General features: G+C 43.5%; 1 protein-coding gene across 1 annotated transcript; it reads right to left on the bottom strand.

Annotated features, from left to right (window-relative positions):
* Positions 1–4,673: 4,673 nt before the first annotated feature.
* On the bottom strand, positions 4,674–18,651 carry GMFB (glia maturation factor beta). The gene is made up of 7 exons (XM_076345734.1): positions 18,525–18,651; positions 16,189–16,285; positions 15,592–15,641; positions 14,580–14,629; positions 13,427–13,509; positions 11,141–11,214; positions 4,674–8,574 (listed from the first exon to the last, which is right to left on the bottom strand). The coding sequence occupies exons 1-7, from the start codon at positions 18,525–18,527 to the stop codon at positions 8,503–8,505; spliced, it is 429 nt and encodes a 142-aa protein (XP_076201849.1). The 5' UTR covers positions 18,528–18,651; the 3' UTR covers positions 4,674–8,502.
* Between the last annotated feature and the right edge of the window lie 1,294 nt (positions 18,652–19,945).

Below are 19,945 nucleotides of genomic sequence, written 5' to 3'. Positions count from 1 at the left end.
CACATTCACAGTTGGAGGTAGGGTATAAATATTGTCTCTGGCTGATCCCTTGATCCAGTCGTCCTAGCTGAATTAATCACATTCGCAAATCAATCCAGGATTTGTTGCTGTCGGAGCAGATGGCCAGGCAGACTGCATTTGTGAGCAAGGCGGGCACATTCTCCTTCCAATTATCCAGCAGCGTTTTCCAACGGCGGATATTTAAAATTAGACATTATTTTGAAGAAACGCTAAATCTCTCTTGTTCCTTATTCAGCTCAGTAAGGGCACTGACCCCTAACTTTCTGCTCTACTTCTGCCCTCTAAGGCCTTAGTGAATGTGTAGGATGGCTGGCGCCCCTTTCCCTTTCAACTGAACGTTTTCTGCTCCATTTTCTTCTGCCGTCTTCCCATTTTCTGCAGAAAAGAGGTGACAACAACAGATGCTGTTTGGCGTGGGGATTTCAAGGGTGCATTATATTAATTGTGGAGCTGAGTACCGCAGAGAAGGGAAGAGAAGCCGCATTCATGCTCCTAGCTGCCTGCCATGGCATGTAACAGCAGGAACCGTTAACAGTGCGCCTTTCAAAAGGCCTTGATGGGGCTTCCCCATCGCAGTAGTAAATTTGCCATGAAAGACAGTCATGCTGCTTTCCCAGTGTTCACATCTGTTCTGCATTCAGAGTCTTTCTGGCTGATAATTGCTCTCTTCTCCCCTCTGTCTCCTGCTGAGGAACCGCTAGAGCTGTCAGGGGAGTTTCAGCTGAGCTCGATCACGTTCTGTATGAGATGTCTCACTTACCACCAAAGGTGAACAAGGTTAACCAAGAGTAGGTTTGCAGTCCCTGAAAGAATGAAACGTGACAAAACAGTCCAGAGGAGACAATCCCCCTGTGGTGTGACAAAACGGACCACGCTGATTAACTGCATCTATGCAAATGTATTAAAATCATCTCCTTCACTTTATGGGCACATTAGAGAAAAGACATAGAGCCTCGTCAGACCAAGGCGAGGCCGTACAAGATACTGCATATATGCACGCTGCAGCAGACAGCCTGTTAACCCCACAAGATCACATCATCTTAGTACCACCAAAAGGAACAGCAGATGTGGAAGAAAGCCTACGAGAACCGGGAGGGGAACGGTGGCCAAGTTTACACAGATGTGAATACAATTTTACATGCCAGTAGTGTCCTAACCGCTACCAGAGAATATTCACTGCTTAGTATTTCACCATTTTCCTTCACTGTTTTCCAAAAAATGAAAATTGAGTGTTAATAGAAAAATTGAGGTATGTAATTGCTCAGCTTTACGCTCAATCTTTCAGTATAGAGTCCTGGCAGATACAAATGTGTATTAGCTGGAGAAATTAAAAGCTAATGCCAGGGCTCCTTGTACTTCAGAACTGATGTGTTTATTGAAACGTGGCTGGAAATGAAGCTCCCAACACCTTGAATACAGCACAAATCAAGCCAGTCCACTACCTTATACAACAGCCCAGAGAGCGGTTGCCGGTTCCCCAAGATTGACTGTTGACCCCGAAAGATACATTCTGAGAACTACAACTCCTTTTCCTTGCTAAGCTGCAGGAACCTATACGCCTCCATATCTGGCAGTTCAAGACTGCTCTTTAGGAACACCAGGGCTTCATAGAATCATAGAATCATTGAGGTTGGAAAAGACCTCTAAGATCATCGAGTCCAACCGTCGACCCAACACCACCATGTCCACTAAGCCATGTCCCTAAGTGCCTCATCTACACGTCTTTTAAATACTTCCAGGGATGGGGACTCCACCACTGCCCTGGGCAGCCTGTTCCAGTGTTTAACCACTCTTTCAGTAAAGACATTTTTCCTCACATCCAATCTAAACCTCCCCTGGCGCAACTTGAGGCCGTTTCCTCTCGTCCTATCGCTTGTTACTTGGGAGAAGAGACCGACCCCCACCTCGCCACAACCTCCTTTCAGGTAGTTGTAGAGAGCGATGAGGTCTCCCCTCAGCCTCCTCTTCTCCAGGCTAAACAACCCCAGTTCCCTCAGCCACTCCTCATCAGACTTGTTCTCCAGACCCCTCACCAGCTTCGTTGCCCTTCTCTGGACACGCTCCAGCACCTCAACGTCCTTCTTGACGTTGGGATCTCTCAGATCCCAAAAAAATTCTCTCTTCCCCAGCAGTTACAGTTTAAGCTGTGCACCCAGACCAGCCTGGAGGCCACCTCAGCACACAGGACTGACTCCCTGGGCTCAATACCCTTCTGGAGTAGAAGGGGAAGAAGCAGTTACTCCACAAACTTGGTACCATCTCCACAGCTCTTCCTTCGCTGTTAGAGGCAGTTGCCTGCCCTAAGGGAAGACCCTGCAGAGAATAACTGTTACCAAACTAGTCATACACATAGAAGCAAAATCCAAGAACTCCAGCACCGAGATCTAGAAACCCCTCTGTGCAGGCTTTCCCACATGAAGCTGAGCACGCTTTTTTCCTAACCAGCCACATCTTAGGAGATTGACAAGTCTTGTTCTATTTTCTACTGTGACATAGGAACAATCCAACTAGACCAGGCCAAAGCTTTATTGGGTCTCTACAGCAGCTAGCATGCCTGCAGCTACCATGAGAGGTGCCTTAGCCAAGCCCCCCCAATGCCCCCACACAGGTGAGGTCTCCCCTGCTGCTGCAGAAGGCCCTGGGGCCATCACCAAAACTGCAGCTGACATGACTGTGCAAACTAACAAGCGCAGGGGATGGCCCACCTGCCGCATGTCCTCATTTTTGTTCCAAGGGGTGAGGCCCACCTTAAATCATCACTCCTACCATACACGAGCCCAGCAGAATATACCCCAACCACTCTTCATACCTACAGAGTGCCTCAGGTCTCTGTCCCACAGCCTCCCCGCCGGCCCCGCCAGCACTCCCCCTTGAGGGTGCTCAACATCCAGCCATTCTGCCTCTCAGTGGCACCATATCAATATCTCACCTGCTTGTGCTTGTCTTCCCCACCCCCACGTGCACCCAAACACAATGTGGCAGGACCTCCACCTGCGAGGAGCAGGTAAGGAGCTTGGGGAACCCAGCTTGTACTCCAATCAATTCCACAACCCATGGGGGACATGGAACAGTAGGCACAGGCACGCTCACAAGACCCTTTGACTGGTGTCCCTTTCACTACCAGGTGACTCCAGCACACACGATTGCCCCAGCTCCTCCAGAACCAACTACATTTCTCTTCTTCTCTGTATCATCCCTGAAGGCCCTGCCAAGTGAAGGGATCTCCTGAGCAAACTCCTCCTAGCCCTGGACGAGCAATCTATTCACAAACCTAGAAGAAAAAGCACCAGCTGTGTGTAATACTCAGGCTACATTGCAGATTTGTACTGCTGCACAGAGGTTTTCCATTTTGTTTCCTGTTCCCTTCTCTAGCTTTGACTTTAACGACCACTCAACTGCCCTTTTCATGTAACTATTACAAGTCAAAGACCTTTCCTGAATGAATGCAGCTGCCCTTCACTTCATATCCCTAGATCTCCCTGCAATTCTCTTCAGTCAGTTTTTGTTTTTACTGTCTCAGTGATCTAATAGTAGTGCCAGTAAACTATCACCTCATTTTCTAGTTAAGCATACTCAGTGAACAACAGAGAATGCCACAGGACTCCACAGGTGACCTCCCCCTCTGATACAAGAGCTATTTATTCCTTTTTTTTCCCCCTCCTTCCCTTTAATCAGATGGTCTTGAGAACCATTCTTCTACTACAGCAGCTTAGCTGGTTTTTTTTCCAGAGCTTTTGGCAACAGATTTTGTTGCAACATACTTAGGTGACCAAGATGCCATTTAAGAGCCAGATGTGCTGAAGCAGCTGTACATTTTCTCCTTCACAGAGCGCTCTCACCTGAGAGAAGGGGTTTACTTCTATATGATGTCTAATCTGTGGCCCATTAATGCTATTCTTCGGCATTGGCAGAAACAATGTATGTCAGCTACTGAAGCTGAATTCCTTGGATTATCTTTAGTAGTTTTTTCAGCAATATGGGGGGGGACACAACACGGGAACGGGACACGACAATCTCCAAAGATCGGGAAAGGAAGAAACAGTCAGCAAGAATGAGGAAAAGGAGTGCTTCCATCAGATTAATCTAGCGGTCTCTTGGGCAGGAAAGAGATGAGCCAACAACTGAGAAGGTCCAACTAAGGTCCTTTGACTCCTTCAAGCTTTGGGGTCTCCTTGACAACTCCTCTTAACATTGTTCACTTGGCAACTGCACTCTATATTGTATTTCACAGCTCCAGGTTATGCCAGGAGCCTTCATCTTGTGGGAGAGGTGCGACATGGAAGTCTGTGTGGCATTTCAGAATGAAATCGAGCCCCCACGCTGTCTTGCAGCTCACAAGTATACACACTGAGTTTTGTGACACAAAGGTGCGAAGCAGCGGAGGCAGACGGCAGTTATCCTGCAGTACTCCATCAGCTGCTGTCCTCACCTCTCCCTTGCTGCAACCCTTCACAACAGATGGAAAGAGGAATTATTTTAGGTAGAAGAGCAAGCGAGGGAGCACGTTCAAGACTGAAGACCACGCTACAAGTCCAAAGCAAACTCCAGGAAGCTGAGAAAAGGAGAAAGGTCACACCTAGTATTAATAGCTTTTCCCCTGCCAGACACCCATGCTAGATGTGCGACTTTGCAATTAAAACAGGGCAACAGAACCTCTTAATTAAACATTTTATTTAAACCAATACAAGCACCATGCTTAGCAAAAAAGATTTGGTTTAAAGTAAACATGCAATGTGAACTAGCAGAGACTAAATAGCATGTGGAATTTGTACTGGTTACTGATATTTTCACAGAATTGCCAAATTCTCAAAACCGGCCATGAACCTCTCGCACCTTTTACCACCTGCAGCACTGGTGCCAACCCTGACACGTCACAATACACAAGTCACATCGAGTCTGGATCACATAACGAAAGCAAGAGTTTCACTGCGCCCCTTCTCACCTCCCATCACACCTCCATTTCACAGTTACCAGGTGTATGTATCAAAAAGATACGTTGCATGACATCCCTTTTTTGAGCGCGCTGAAGTGAGGAACTGAACTCCCTTGCTTTTTCATGTTTGATTCAGACCCCTGTTACCAGTTTAACATTGTTTCTGGACTAGCTATTTTACAGTTAAAGATACAAAAATGGAATCCTGGTACAAATGCATAAGATGCTCCTTTGGAGAAGTGAAAAGGTGTCAACACCCGCATTATTGCCTCCTTTGATAGATCAAAACAGCATTCATGATACTAGAAACACACTTAAACCATCAAATACCAGCATTTAATTTGTTTTTGTTAAAAATACTCAAACAATACAAGTCCATTTTATGGGCTGACATGCAAACTCATGCTTTAATTCAGCTTACCATCAATTAATAGGATTACAAGAGCTGTATCCTAGCCGTCTATTCAGTATTTAAAGCAAATCAGATTAATTGTGGCAGAAGTCTCCCCTTATGAGAGACCTTTAACTAACTCCAGGCCAAGGATTTTATGGCCAACCTACTAACTCCTGAAAAATAGGAGCTCACAATGGAAAATGCTGACTCTCGGACCTTTAGCTACAAAAGCTCCCACAGGCGGCATTAGTTCATTTATGTTGTCCTTTAGTTTGAACCCTCTTTAGAGATCTGAAAATTCAAGACAAATGTATGATTACAGGTGGGCAACTCACTAGTAAAGTACAGTCAGAACGTACTGGCCTTCTGAACGTGGACACATCTGCCTCCCACTGATCTTAAGGGGGCAGCAGTACAGAAAATACAGTTCTAAGGATAAGGTGGGAGAAGTACGTTATGAAAACAAGTATTATTTGTGCAGGAAAGATTTTGACGTAATTAATGTCTTTGTTTAATCAAGTATTAGCACTACCTGCATCTGAAGAGCCTAGGACAGTAAGCAGCAGACAGCTGTGTCAAAACACTGCATTAAAAACAAGGAAACCACAGACAAGCCTAGAACAGCAAACATCCTCTGCACTCATTCTCCAAGTACCTGCAGCTGCTTCCTCACTTCCACGGCTCAGAGAGGGGAAGGAGGTACAGCTACCAAGCAAGACTGTTTGAAGAGTAATACTGGTGGGCTGAGCAGCATCAATATCACCTTTCACGAGAAAGCGGGCTTTAACACTCTCATCAGGATCTGTTTGCTTTCTACAAGACTTGAGGGGCAGCACCCAAGGCAGACAGTCCTTAAGTGGAGGCAACAAGAACATCCGAAGTGAAAAGAACTCGGACGGAAGATATAGCCGTAAGTAACAATATTTTCTTGGCAGAAGCTGGAGTGATCCAGAGATGAAGAATCAAATTCAATCATTTGACTGCAGCAGCTCCTCCCGAGAGAGACAGGCCCCTTTTACAGTTATTTTTGTCAAGACCTGTGCAAGCAGCAGTTGGATGCTGGCAGCCCACCAGTGTACAAAGTACAACGACAAAGATTATTAATCCAGTTTTCCCCACTGCAAATCAAGCTGAACGTTACAAGTGGCAGCTTCCCTCACCCACGCTGTACTTTGACATGCCTTACCTTTAGCACAATGCCAACAAAACAAGATTCTTGCTGTTTCAACACTGATGCTTAGAATGACACTATTCTTTAAGCCAAAGTCTTATTTATACACTGTTTGTCACAAAAGACATTGTTTTTATTGATCTGTAGTACAGAATGATCAAGCAACAGTTTCATAATCAACATTTTTTTTTGTCCAGGGAAATCAAATTGTTTTTCCAGTTCACTACATTAACACAGAAACTTAATTACAAGCATTTCTTTCCCGCACTGAAAGATCAATTTAATTGGATCATTCGAACATGTATTTTGAAAAGCTCCTCTCAAGTCAGATTCGTATACAAATAAATGAGCAGTAACATCAAACTAAGAAGAGATTTACCAACACCGAGGACCTTTGCAAATGAATTCCTTGGGATCTTAGAGGAATTAGTGTTAACGCTAACACAACGTAAGTTTACAAACGAAAAATAAACCTTCTTTCAGCAAAGGTTTCACAGCATGAAATACTGGCCTCCAAATTTAACACTGCATTCCTTCTCACCGAACAGATTTGTTAGGGCAGCTGTATTTTAAGCTATGTTATCAACAGGAAGCTGCTCTTACGCAGATACTTACTGAGTAGCACAACAAACACCCATGAGCAAGATAGTGAGATACTGTCACATGAGCACTCCTTTTGCCACTGCATGGGCTGAACATGTCCCATATCAGACAACTACTCTATTCGATATAAAACAGACCTGTAAAAAGACTGGTCATTTATAAAAGTTAAATACTATTTTCACATTAGAATATTTGCTGTTTCAAAGAGATGAACTGTAAGTAAATGAAAATCAAATTATCACTTATGCAAAAGCTTTATCTGGAATGTAATTTTGACCAACAAGCAGTTAAGAAAGTTAGAGACTGTAATTAAAAGTACTCAAAAAGCTATTGTGGCCAACTTCTGTAACAAAAGAGATATAAATCATTCATTATCATGAAAAGCTTTAACCTCGTGACTCCTACAAATGGAGTAGATGACTGGAATTTCAAAGAAAACGAGGTTAGCTTTTTCTTTTTTTTAACAGATGTCAACTGCAACACTAGGCACTAGGAAAAAAATGTTACTTGGATTCTTTAACAAAGTTTTTACCAAATTTGTAATAAGTGGCAGTGTAAAATTCTCAAGTCATTTTAAAGCTAACAAATCAAAGGCACACAGTATTAACAGGTGTTCATATAACAGGAAATGAGCAAAGAGGTAAACTTCTTAACAGTGTAATAAGTTATATATGCAAGACATCTGGTACGAGAGTAACCAGAGTTGTAATTCAGCCCTTAGTTATCATCTAGTTCCTGTAAGACTACAGTAGCATGAGAACTGGACAAAGCTTTGCCCTGAAATTTAGTAAGATTGACTCAGTCAACTGAGGAATTACTGGAATGACAAAAATTAGTTCCAAGAATTTGAGAAAGTTCACATGGACCCGATGGAAAGATAAATGAATGGATTTGCTGTACAAGGATTTTGGCTTTTTAATACTAAATGCTTCCAGGGAGTAGTTTTCAAAACTGAGAAGACATTAAGTCAGAAAGTCTGAAAAGTAAGTGACAGTACACAATTTCTGCATATAAATGGCTAGTACGTGTCATAAGGATACATTTGTAGCTCAGAAAAAGTTAGCGTCAGCTTCCAAATTATGTTTGTAGATAGTTATAAATCCGGAACTGAACTATTTTAGTTATAGAAATATTAGTCACAAGAGTGCAAAAGGAGTCCCTGCAGAGGAGTATTCCCTTTTAACAGGTACAAATAAGGAAACACCTGCAAAGATTTGTTACTTCAAGAAGACAGACCTGCTATTCTTTGCACAAACTTTGCACAAGAGATATACTGCAGGAGACAGATGTAAATACAGTGCATTTTTTTTAGATGTAAGTATTCATGTCTGGTTCCAGTATTATCAGGATGGTACATAAATACTTATTACAGAGGTTTTCTTAATGGAAGAAGCCCAGTTTCTCACGCAGCCATTCTTCAGTTAGGTCTTCTGTATTCCTTATTTCAAATACCTAAACAAAATTGCATCGCATAAATTCTTGAGGTGATGGTACTTGAAAGGGATAAGCATACAATGCAATCAATACCTTTCTACACAAGTTGTTTGAGCTGTAATAAAGCAGTAACCAACCTAGAGTGTTCACATGCTTTCTTGAAAGGATCGGTTAATATTCTAAAGAAACATCAGTGGAAAATACACAAGACTAAGCGGCCAGGAATATTACTAACTTGAACAAGAATTCCATAATTCCTATTTCTAGACTTCATTCTCCTTTAAGAATATGTGAGAACAGCAAGTGTACTACATTTCAACGTTACTCTGAAAGGGCACCATCTCATACGCATTATCTCAGCAAGAAGATTGTCTATTTGAATACAAATTAATTTAACCTCTGGGCTGAATTAAGCCCAAAGTTCAGGAAGTTTGCTCAGCCCAAGATACAGTTATTCCTTCTTTGAACTGAAATAAATCCATAGTATCCAGTAGCATACTGTTTTCCCTGTAAGAAACAAGCCTGGGATACCTCAAAATAGAAAACTTGCAAAAAAACCCCCAAACCCCAAAAACCACCAACCCAAAGCTTTGCGGAAGTTTTAAACAAACCTTTAACATAGCCTTGAAGCAGAAAACAAGATCAAAGACACCAATATACTCTTTACATTCCATATGGGCAAGTAACTGGGGTTTTTTTTGTGTGGGTTTGTTTGTTTTTTTTTTTTAATATCCTCGAAGAGAGGCTAAGTTAATTCTGTATTGCTAACCGGAGTCTTTGAGATGCCCACAAATGGATCATCTTTTCAGAAGAGTCAGGTAAGTAAATTTTACAAATCCACAGGCCTTCAAAAGTGTTCTTCTAGGCAACGAAAACAGGGAAAATACTTTAACTGGAGACTGCTGTTACTATTCTGACAACACTGAAAATAAAGCTATGTCGGCACTAAATCAGTTATCTGCCCTTCTAATGGTATGGAGTAGATAGCTGCAAAAAGCATGCTCAGGCCAACAGAATGGATGGGATTTTGTAAGACTCGCAAAACAAGCTTCTCAGTGAACCTGCTGTTTGGGATGAACTTCCTATTTAGTCCTGTCCTCAGCCATTACGCCATTTTAATCTTCAGGAAACAATTCAAGTTTTGTATCTTTTCTTCCTCATTTCCCACCTCTGCTGGAGTGGGCTCTGGACGCTACTTGTATTCAGACAGTGATCCACTGCTATCGACTAATACTGATTTTTTTTTTTTTAAGTGAAAGATAGGGGAAAACCCCAAAATTCAGCATTATAAGAACAGAACAGCTTAACAGAAGACAATATGCAAGCCACTGAAAAAATAAGAGGACTCAGCTGAGTCACACACAGAAATCACACCAGGAGGAAGTCACAGCATGAGCTAAAATGAAACATGGCTCAGCGAGTGGCAAGAATAAAACACATCTGAAGAGCAAGTAAGCAACCCAAACTGGAAACAGGCTATCTTCTCCAGCTTCAGAAGGAAGATGATCATGGACCTCTATATCCACTCCTAGGCTTTCATTCAAAAGCCTTTCAGACTGAATTTCACTTGACAGGTGATAGTAATTCCGATACAGCTGGTCCCCAGACTTTCACCTTCTTATCCACACTTCCTTCTCACTCACTAAAAACTGCCTTCCTCCTCTAGGAATTCTTCCTTTCTATCAAAGGAAGAATTGATGCAGTTCCAACAGACTTCAAAAAAGATTTCTTGGGGCTGTACTGATTGCTTCCACCATCTTATCTTCTGCTTCCCTCCTATTTACTCCTGTCAACTTGACATCTAATTTAAAACAAGAGAGGTCCTTTCTTATGAGGTACAGCTAGAAGATGTAGAAGTTCACAGTTCTCTTACTGCCTCAATATGCATTTTTACTGGGATGTTAAAGTACTCAGTCAGGATAAGGAAGACCAAAAGGGAACGGTGCTGTTGGGGACTGGTGAAGTCATTTCACATCGTACAAAAAACCTGAAGTGACCACTGACTCTATTTAGCTTTACTGGTTGAAACTAAAACTTTAAGAAATCTAGGTGCCAATTAAGCAGAGATTTCAAAAATCTCCAGAATGACAATTAGGTGGCAATTTAAAAAAAAAATATATACACCTAGGCTTAGTGAATGCAGTGATTTCTTCTGGTTTCAGTACTACAGGAAGCAAACACAGGAAGATTTAGAATTGTTCAGCACTTGGCACGTATGTTACTTATTCTGAAGACTATGTTCTGCAAGCATACAACCCCATAAACCATGCAGCAAAACTAGTCCGCACCTCACTATACTAACACTTCAGTCTATTCTTCCCATCACTAAATTCATTCCCCAAAGTAAAGACGTCCATCCGACCGATGGATATTTTAGTTTTAGAGAACACTGTTCTTCCTGCATCCTAAAACTCCAGAAATCTCCACATATACATCTCTCTTCAGTCTTCCTAAACCGGAATCTGTTCACTGTAATTACAAAGTCTCATAACACCCTTCTTGCGATAGGTGCAAGCAAGACACAAAACAGCTTCTGCAACCTGCATTTAAGGGGAAGACAGTTATTTCAGCTAGTCAGTTATACCTTAGTGAGTTCAGCTGTCTGTACAAGCTTATTCTTGCTTCCAGCATACATCATCTGCTGTTCAGGCTTACATCCTGTAGTTGTGTGGGGAAAAAAAAAAAAAGAAGTTTTGTTTAGTTATTTTGACTGCAACACTTCAAAAATAAGAATTTTTTTTTTTTTTAAGAATCCAAACTGAAAGCTGAAGTCTCCATTCAGAAAAGTGACCTATTTCTTTATATACATTATCACCCTTGCTCTTACTTTTGTATCTAGTACTTGAAAAGCATTTCCAGAAGTAACAGATGTGCAGGTTGAATTGGTGGTCTCAACATGCACCTGTATTTCTGCTTAGAGCTAACATCAAATATTGCAGCAGTGAAACCTGAATCACAACAGCCGACAAAGCAGTACCTCCCGCCACTACAGTAGTGTGCTGATTACACTACTGTCAATTCTTTGCTCTCTTGCTATTTCTAGAAGATTCCCATGTCTTTGCTAGTTACAGTTATACAGATCTTTATAGCGTATGCCTTTGAGCTGGAGTCAAACTGAGAACAAATCAAGTCAGTCTGAATTTGTTGTTCTTTCTCCTAATCTCTCCCCAAATCCCCCAACTGAATCAGTAGCTCAAAGGAACTCCCCCCCAGCCCCAAACACAGAGCAACTTCAGCCACAGCTGAAGTTAACTGCTGTTTAGAGTCCCAGCTAATGGTTCATTGTTTCTGACTCCAGTACCAGTCTAACTGCAAACTTGTGTCTGCAGAAAATTTTTTGAAACAGAAAACCTCAAGAAAAAAGTAAAGGCTTTTCTTTAGAAGTTGCTTGTTTAGAAGTTTCTAGATACAAGTGTACTTTTAAATCTCGCCACCCCTAAAGAACATTATCTAAGCTCTCTTTTCCTATGAAGTACTACAAGCCTGCCTGCTTTGCTATTTCAAGGTCTCCCAGGAAGTTTCTTACTGCTGTTCTAGCTCTCAAAATATCTATCCTTCTGAAGAGGAGGAACACCCATAACATTCATACAAAGATTCTCAGGTAATTACAGAAGAATATGCTCGCTAGTTGCTAAACTCTTCTACCTACCTAGTTATTCTAGTTCTGAGTAATGAATGGTAAAACAATGCAATCAGTTTATCTTCTTCTAGAGGATAACAAGGATAATCCAGTAATACCAGCAAGCTACCCTATTACAGTTCAGAACACAGATGGAAGCCACAAGAGCAATTCAGCTCTCTAAGTTCAATCAAGTCACAGGTTATTTGGCTTTTATTAAAATTACACAGTTCCCTGCACAGGTATGTTTATGTTGAGGGTTGCTGCGACACAAGCAGAGGAAGCTGCTGCTCTACATAAACTCGGGACGATCTAAGATTACAGTCTCTCTCTCCTTGAACATAGTCTGTTCACCCAGCACTTTCACCTGCCCAGATCTGGGTTATGGAGCCCTCTTTTCCTCCTTTTCACCCACAGTTGTGACAGCCCTTTAGACCCTCACATCACAGCACTGTTTGGAGGCATCCTCTGTTGCTGCTCATTGCATATAGGCCCCCTGGAAAACCCTCCTAATTCCACCCTAACCCTTTTACAGAGTCCTGTTCCTTTCATGGGTAGACACGGGTTCCCACGCCCTTCTGAGAAGGAGAGGAATTTCTTCCCACCCAGTCACTAACATCCGAGTAGCAAGATGGACAGAGGTGAACAGAAACCCTCAGGAACAGAGCGGGTATCTTCCAGCCCTCTCCTCACTCATTTCCTGAGCCTTGCCTGGTCATACTTTGAGGATTCCCCAAGATTTGAGGAGAGGGTGACAGGAAACACATTCGGTTAAACCTACATGAATAGATGCAGAGCGCTCCAGGCTTTCCCGAGCACACCACTGAGAACACAGTGGGCAGGCACATTTAGAAAGACACACGTTTTGGCCAGCTATACAGGAAACTAACATTTCTGTTCAGCCTTCAGAAATGGAAAAGAAAATCTCTTCTACCATACTTCCTAAGTGCCCTAAATGTAAACCCCAGAGGCAGTGAAAACCTCTAGCAACTAGGGAGATCTGGGCAGATGGAACTGTCTACACTTGTCACGAGCTGATGGTGAGGATGGAGCTAATACACCAGAGATTCCCCTCTGCCAAAGAAGGTCTCCAGATAATGCCATAGCTTTATAGTGCCTTGCCTCCAGCAGCGGCATAAGCAAATCTAGCCTTAAGCATCTGAACCACTATTTGAGCATTTTATCTTCCATAGCAAAGAATATTCCCATATTTACAGCACAGAGTAGCTACCATTCACAATGTTCACTCACCAACTGGACTGGAGAAGATAAAGCACAATGGATAAGAAACTCTTCCATCGTCATGCTGATACTTGTAACTATACACAATAAATGTTTTTTCTGAAGTTAAAGAAACTAAGAAATCAATGATTTTATTAGGATATAATCCGCAGTTATCAGAGCTTGGTGCAGGCACAAATAAGTCTTGCATTCTAGAAGATGCTTTAAATTTGGTAAGTAGTCTGACTGTTCTCCTGTTTTCGCTTCCATATTTGACTTTTAGAACTGACCCTGCCTGTCTTTACCAACCTCTACTACAGGCGGGTGTGAGGGCTGTCTCCATATTACCGTTTTGCATCAGAGAGCTAAAAATCACCCTTTCATCGCAAATATTCCCCTCCCAGCTTTGTAAAAAGACTTCCTACACCCACCAATGTGTTCCTGGCTTAATGAAAGCCAAATTCTTTCTTTGCAGACTAAGCACTTCATCATCTCAGGTGTTTTGCTGAATTTGAACTCAAGTTTTAGCCAGGACTCCTGCTTTATAGCCTCCTACTGTGCTATGGTCATGAAAGGAAAGATTCAGAATGGCATGTGGAATAGTGCTAGCCAGCTTTTGAGCATAATGGAGGCAGATATTTTCTTCACTTACAACTTAAGTACCCCTTTTATTTCATCTAGTTAAAGAACAATTTACTTATCCCTCTCTTCTTCCTTTTTTTAAATACAGGGATTCTTCCCTAGATCACATGCCTACAGCACTCCCAGAATCAGCAACTGCAGCAAAATAGCAAGGGCCACATACTGAGAAAGTACCAAAACAGATCCTAAGTTACACAGGCAATTTTCTATATTTAGAAGTAGCCACATACGAAACTGGTACATTTTGCTCACTTCTTTACATTACCAGCAGCGTGGCTTCGCTTTACTTCCCCAAACATTATATAGTCTAAAAGGAAATAAGATCTTGGGAAAGGCTTAAATGTGTCAGTCGTTGTTTCAACAAGTGGGACAACTGTTCAGTGCATTATGAGAACCGATCCCTAGGTTATCTCACAAATAAAATACAGTAAAGTCACACTACAGGCAAGTATTGGCCTAAAAAGGTGAAGCCCAACTTTGACCATTTTGAACAGCTTCCAGGAGCGAGTAAGAGCAAACACCAGCAGCACAAGAAGGATATCGAGGTTGTCTCTCAGGCAGCTCATCTTTTAGCTCATCGGGAGAAATACCCTGGTAACATTAAACACAAGCAATATTTGAACAAGTGATCTTGCACTCAAAGGTATACTACAAAGGCTAAAGCAGAATAATGCAACAGTGAAACAGCTGTAAGTTAGATGTGCATCTACAGTTGAACTGGTAACGATCTCTCGCGCAAATTACTAGAGCAGTTTAGGAAAACTTGCGTGCTAATAGATTCCTATGACTAAATATAGAATTAATGTTAGCATGAATAATCATCTCTATTTTAGGCATAATGAGTTTAGAAAACATTTTTAGCTCTAGTTGGATATGCTGGCAGCTACCATGCTCTTCTAGCTCTAGTGCTAAACAGAGGTAAGCAAGCACACACCAAAAAGTATCTGCTGAAGTCAGCTACATAAATGGTGCTTTTGAAAAATTCAGTCCTTCCTCCTTGAGCGAGCAAAAAAAAAAGTCCCCATTCTATTTAAATGTTACATTAACTTCTACGTTCTAGGGAATAAGAGCTACGGTTAATGCTCAAATCCCTGGGAAGGATTTAATTTTGCCCTATGTACCATTAAGAAACACTACATGCTGGGCTGACCTTATTATGCCACCTATCAAATTTAGAGTCTGCAGAGGATTAGCAATCCTAGCTTCTAATTGATGGCAGATCAGCTCAGAGTCAAATATGCAGATCCACGTGGAAACACAGCAGAAATCTCTTCAAAAAGCTAGCAGGTGCCAAAGATGCTTTTTACACAGTTGTATCGTTAACAGCTTTAAAATAACTTTTTTGTGTGATTAGTTAGTCAACTCAATTTTTTCTGCATAGTTCCACTATTAATAGTGCTGTGCTTTACATGCAGAGTGACCATGCATTTAAATAAGCTCATGACCCAAATTAGATTAAGAGTTTGATAACAATTTGAAACTAAGGCAGTACCTTAGAGACAACAATACATTGCAGGCTGAAGATACTCTTATTTACAATTCATTTAACAAACCTCATGCTCCTCATCCAGTACCACCAACTGCTTATCCTTGTCGATTTTCACTATAAATCAAAATAAAACATAGATCAATTTTTTTTTTTCCAATCGATTTATATGTGTGCATGAAGCTTTTTAAGATTTCCCCACAGGTATATTCCTTGTACTTCCATTCTGATTCTTCAGTCTGTCCCATGACTTCACAAAATCACTGAAGTCAAGAGAAGTGCACAGTCTGAGTGCTGGTCATTGCAATACACTCTTCTCCAACTTCAAAGACAGAAATGTCAAAGTCCCCTCCTTAAAGGCTACAAAATGTACAAATTCAAAATGACTGTGCCTTGACATTTTTTACTATCATTTTAGAACCAGCAGTAGACTCTGAGCAACAATTAAGTATAAATACTCTACTAAGAGCAGATGAAGTCTTGTATCATAAGAACAGTGTTGCTTTGCTGTTAAAATTACAGGCAGAATTGGAAGTACTGAAGTTCATACAAGAAACAGTCACATTTACCTGTTACAGCAGCAGCATTACATGGGAAGGAAAAGAGGAGACAGGATTTGCTGCAAGACCTTGCAATTTTTGTCAGACATGGTTTTTTAACTTACTTATAATGGCAGCATTGTTGGTTTCTTTACGAAACCGGAATTTTCTCAGTTTCTCCACCAGGTCTTCAGCAACATCACAAACCACCAGAGATTCACTCTACAAAAGGGAAATGGCAGAGGGGAGGGAAAGATAAAACTTTCTAGTAAACCAGAAAAAAGTCCCCATGTCACACATACGTGCGCATAAACCCTACTGAAGTGGAACTGCATGCAACTTGTCCAAAGTTTCAGAACATACACATAAACCAGGAAAACTGTGGATGAAAGCAGTTTTTAAAAACACGAAAACAGAACACTTATCTGTTTTAATATCCCTCCTCAAAGCCACACAGTTAACGAGAAATATTTTATTAGCTATTCCTGAAGTGGGATTATTCTCCTAGTTCTTAGAAGTAAAGAAATTTTACAGTTCATTTGCCAAGACAAGGCCTGAAATAAGGAAGCCCCTTAGAGTAGCAGTAAAGTGGCTACAGTAATTTAAGCATTTAAAATAATAGGAGCTACTATTAGTATTTCAGAAGAACACAGTAATCAAGGGTCACTGCTTATTTTTACCCACAAAAATATTAACTGAACTTTTGAGATTTACACACACAGAAAGCATTTAAGACATTTTAATCAAAAAGCATGGTTTACCCCCGTGTGCTTATATGCCTCTAACTCCAAGTTTTCAGAAGAAATGTCCAGATAACATATTAGTCATCGCACTGAAGATGGGGAAGGAAATGATTATTTCACAAGCAACCATGCAGGTTATCTTCCATTACATATGCAATTTTTAAACTGTACCAAGCCAACCACTGCCATTTCCTGAGCAACATTTAAAACACACAACCTCTATCGCCACAGTTGAGAGATGCATGCCAGCTAGACGAAGAGAAGTTAATTAACATCTCCAGCTTATTTCATATTACTGTCTTTGTCAATTCCTAAAGCATCAAGGCTTTTGTGCCAAAACAACTGTTATTTCAAGACTTCTTTAAAAAAATTGCTCAAATAAAAAAAAAATAGTTGCAAGATTACCTATCACAAGCTCTACTAAAGAGCTATTTCATTGAGACAAATCACTGCTTGCAAATCAGAAGAAAGGTACTATTTAAACTCTGAGTCCTGTCTCCTCACGTTCAACGTTGGCTTGTGAGATTTTCCTCAAAAAGCAGAGCAGTGTCTCTCCTTCCCCACTTCCAAAGTCACCTTGCAAATATCCTATGTTTGTTGTTACTCCTAAAAAGACTCCATCTTGACCAAATTCTGGCACAAAGTCTTGTGCCTCTGCTTCCTTTTAACAGCTGGAGAGGAAATCAGGCTCTGTTGTGACAGGACAGGTCAGGCACTGTGTGTGCAGTCTTCCATTATTTTGCTTGTTTCCCCTAAACTTCAAAGATTGTTCTTGGCTCCCTCTGATCCACCAACGTCATTAATACCCACTCTCACTATTTCAGCAGGTCTCTATTTGGGGGGGGGGGGGGGGGGAAGGCTGCATTTCAAAGTTGAAGGTATATTCTGTATCAAATGCTCTTTTCTGAAAGAAGCATTTCTCCCAGTCCTCTGGGCTCAGCAGTGTCCTAACATCTTCCAGCAGACACTGCAGGGTAAGCAGTGCTCTTGTTCATACCTGTGCAGCCACACAAATATAAATCCTTAAAAGAAGCTGAAGGCTGCGCCTGCAAAACACATGGTGACATCAGATTCAGATCATCTATCGGGGCTAAGCTGGCTCACCAGCGCTTGTTTTAATAAAAACTAAAGAAAGTCAAGAGACAGGAGGACTGCACAGACAGCGGGCACACCCGCCAAACAGCGCGGTGGGGGGTGTTGCTGTCGGTTAACCTCAGCCACCACTCATACCAGCATTACACTTCAACAATTTCAGAAACCGATTTAGCCGTCTGCCCAACAGCCGCTGGCAGGGCAGGTCACGTCTTCCTTTTCGAAGCAGCTGTTTCTTCACTCTCCCCCCGCAGGCTGCCAGCGCCCAGCAGAAAAACAACCGAGGAGGTCCCTCTTCCCGGCGGGGCAGCAGGTGAGCACGGCACCGCACGACCCGGGGGTCGGGCAGGGCAGGACAGGGCAGGGCCGGAGGAGCTTCTCACGGGGCAGCACCCCCAGACCGAAGGGCACCGGCTCGCCCTGAAGAGAACGGTGCCCGCCCCTCCGAAGGCACCCGCTATCCCCTCAGAACTTCCTCCCCAGCCCGCCGAGCCCGGCCGCGCGGGGACACCGGCCTCACGCCGCCCGCCTCAGTGGGGGAACCCCCCGCGCCCGCGGAGGCTGTTGGGCTCCCCCCCGGACCGGACCGGACCCCCTCCCCTCAGGCGGCGCCGGGCTCCTCTCACCATCTTGCGCGCGCCCAACCGCCGCCGCCCGCGCGCCAACAACAGAAGCCGCTGCCGCCGCCGCCGCCGCCTCCTCCTCACTGGGCTGCGCACCCCACTGCGCCTGCGCGGCGGAGACCCCGTCTCCCCCTCCCCTCTGGCCAATCAGCACCGCTGCCCCAGCTGGGCGGAGAGCGTCACCCGCCTACGGGTAGCGGCAAGGTTCAAGGGCCGCGGGGAGCGGCCCGCGTGCCGCGGCGCCGCAGGGGAGGGAGGGAAGGGTCGCGGGCGCGTGCCGCGGCGCCACGTGACGCCCCGGCCTCGCACCCCGCCGTGCCCCGCCCCGTCGCCATGGCGCCGAGGCCCCGCCCGCCCGCGGAGTCATGGCAACGGGGCGGGGCGGGGCCGTGTGCAAGCGGCGGGGAGGTGTTTCCTCAGGTACGGTCTGTCAGCTGAGGCGGCCGCGGGAGGAGCGGGCGGGGACCCGGGGGATTCCGTTTATTAGCGGTTAACGTCCCTTAAGGGCTGGCTATTTAAACCCTGATCCCCAGAGGATCCTCCTCGAGCCGAAGCCGGGCCAGGCCATCAGCCCGCGGGCAGGGTCAGGAGCAGGCCCAGGGGGGTGACCACGGTCAGACGAGCCCATTAAGGCCTATTAGTAACTTCACATCCTTTACTAAAACACCGGAGAATACACGCAGAAAAATGACTGTTAAAAAAGCCTCAGCTGGGATGTCTGTCTCATTAAACATGAGAAAATTCAAGCATGAGACAGAAATGAGACTTAGTAAGTCCTGCTGCTCGTGGTACTTCTTGTTTATACAAGTTGAGCGTGATTCTGGAAGTAAACCAGGATTTGGAGCTCACAAATCACCAATACCAGCAGCGAGTGCGTGGCGGACGCTTCTCTTCCGTAATAGGCTGTCGGTGGAGGTCTGCCTTGGTGCTGGAGGAAATATTTGGCCTTTTTTGTGCTGCTGGGAATTTAAGCTGCCGTAACAGAAAAGAAAACACCTTTTTGGTGACCCCGTAACAGCGAGAATTAAGAATATCATCGTTTTGCTCAAGGAGAATGAAAGTGTAGAGGAAGGCTTCACATCTCAGATACGACCCCTTGCGAGTTATATTAATGACTTCAGTGCCGGGTCTGTAAGATAAAACTGCAGAATTTCAACGAGAGCTCAAGTAAACACCGTGGACGTGCAGGATCGTTGAGCAGCCGTTGAAGCGCCGCTTAATGCCTGTGCACTCTTAAATTCAGCTATTTCCTCGTGCGGCATGGCGTGGGGAGGTCGTTTATTCCTTTCAGGACGCAAAGCTTATTTGCGTCGTGCCCTATTTAGACGCGGAGGTCGTGGGAGGAATTTGGCAGCATCCCATCTTGACCCGAGGTCAGTTTTCCAAGCGCCAGGGTTGACCCCAGCTAAGGCACGGAGGTGTTT

This window comes from Aptenodytes patagonicus, chromosome 7, assembly GCF_965638725.1.
Source record: "Aptenodytes patagonicus chromosome 7, bAptPat1.pri.cur, whole genome shotgun sequence".
NCBI lineage: Eukaryota > Metazoa > Chordata > Aves > Sphenisciformes > Spheniscidae > Aptenodytes > Aptenodytes patagonicus.
Note: the sequence above shows the minus strand (reverse complement) of the source record. Positions and strands in the feature narration are given on the sequence as shown.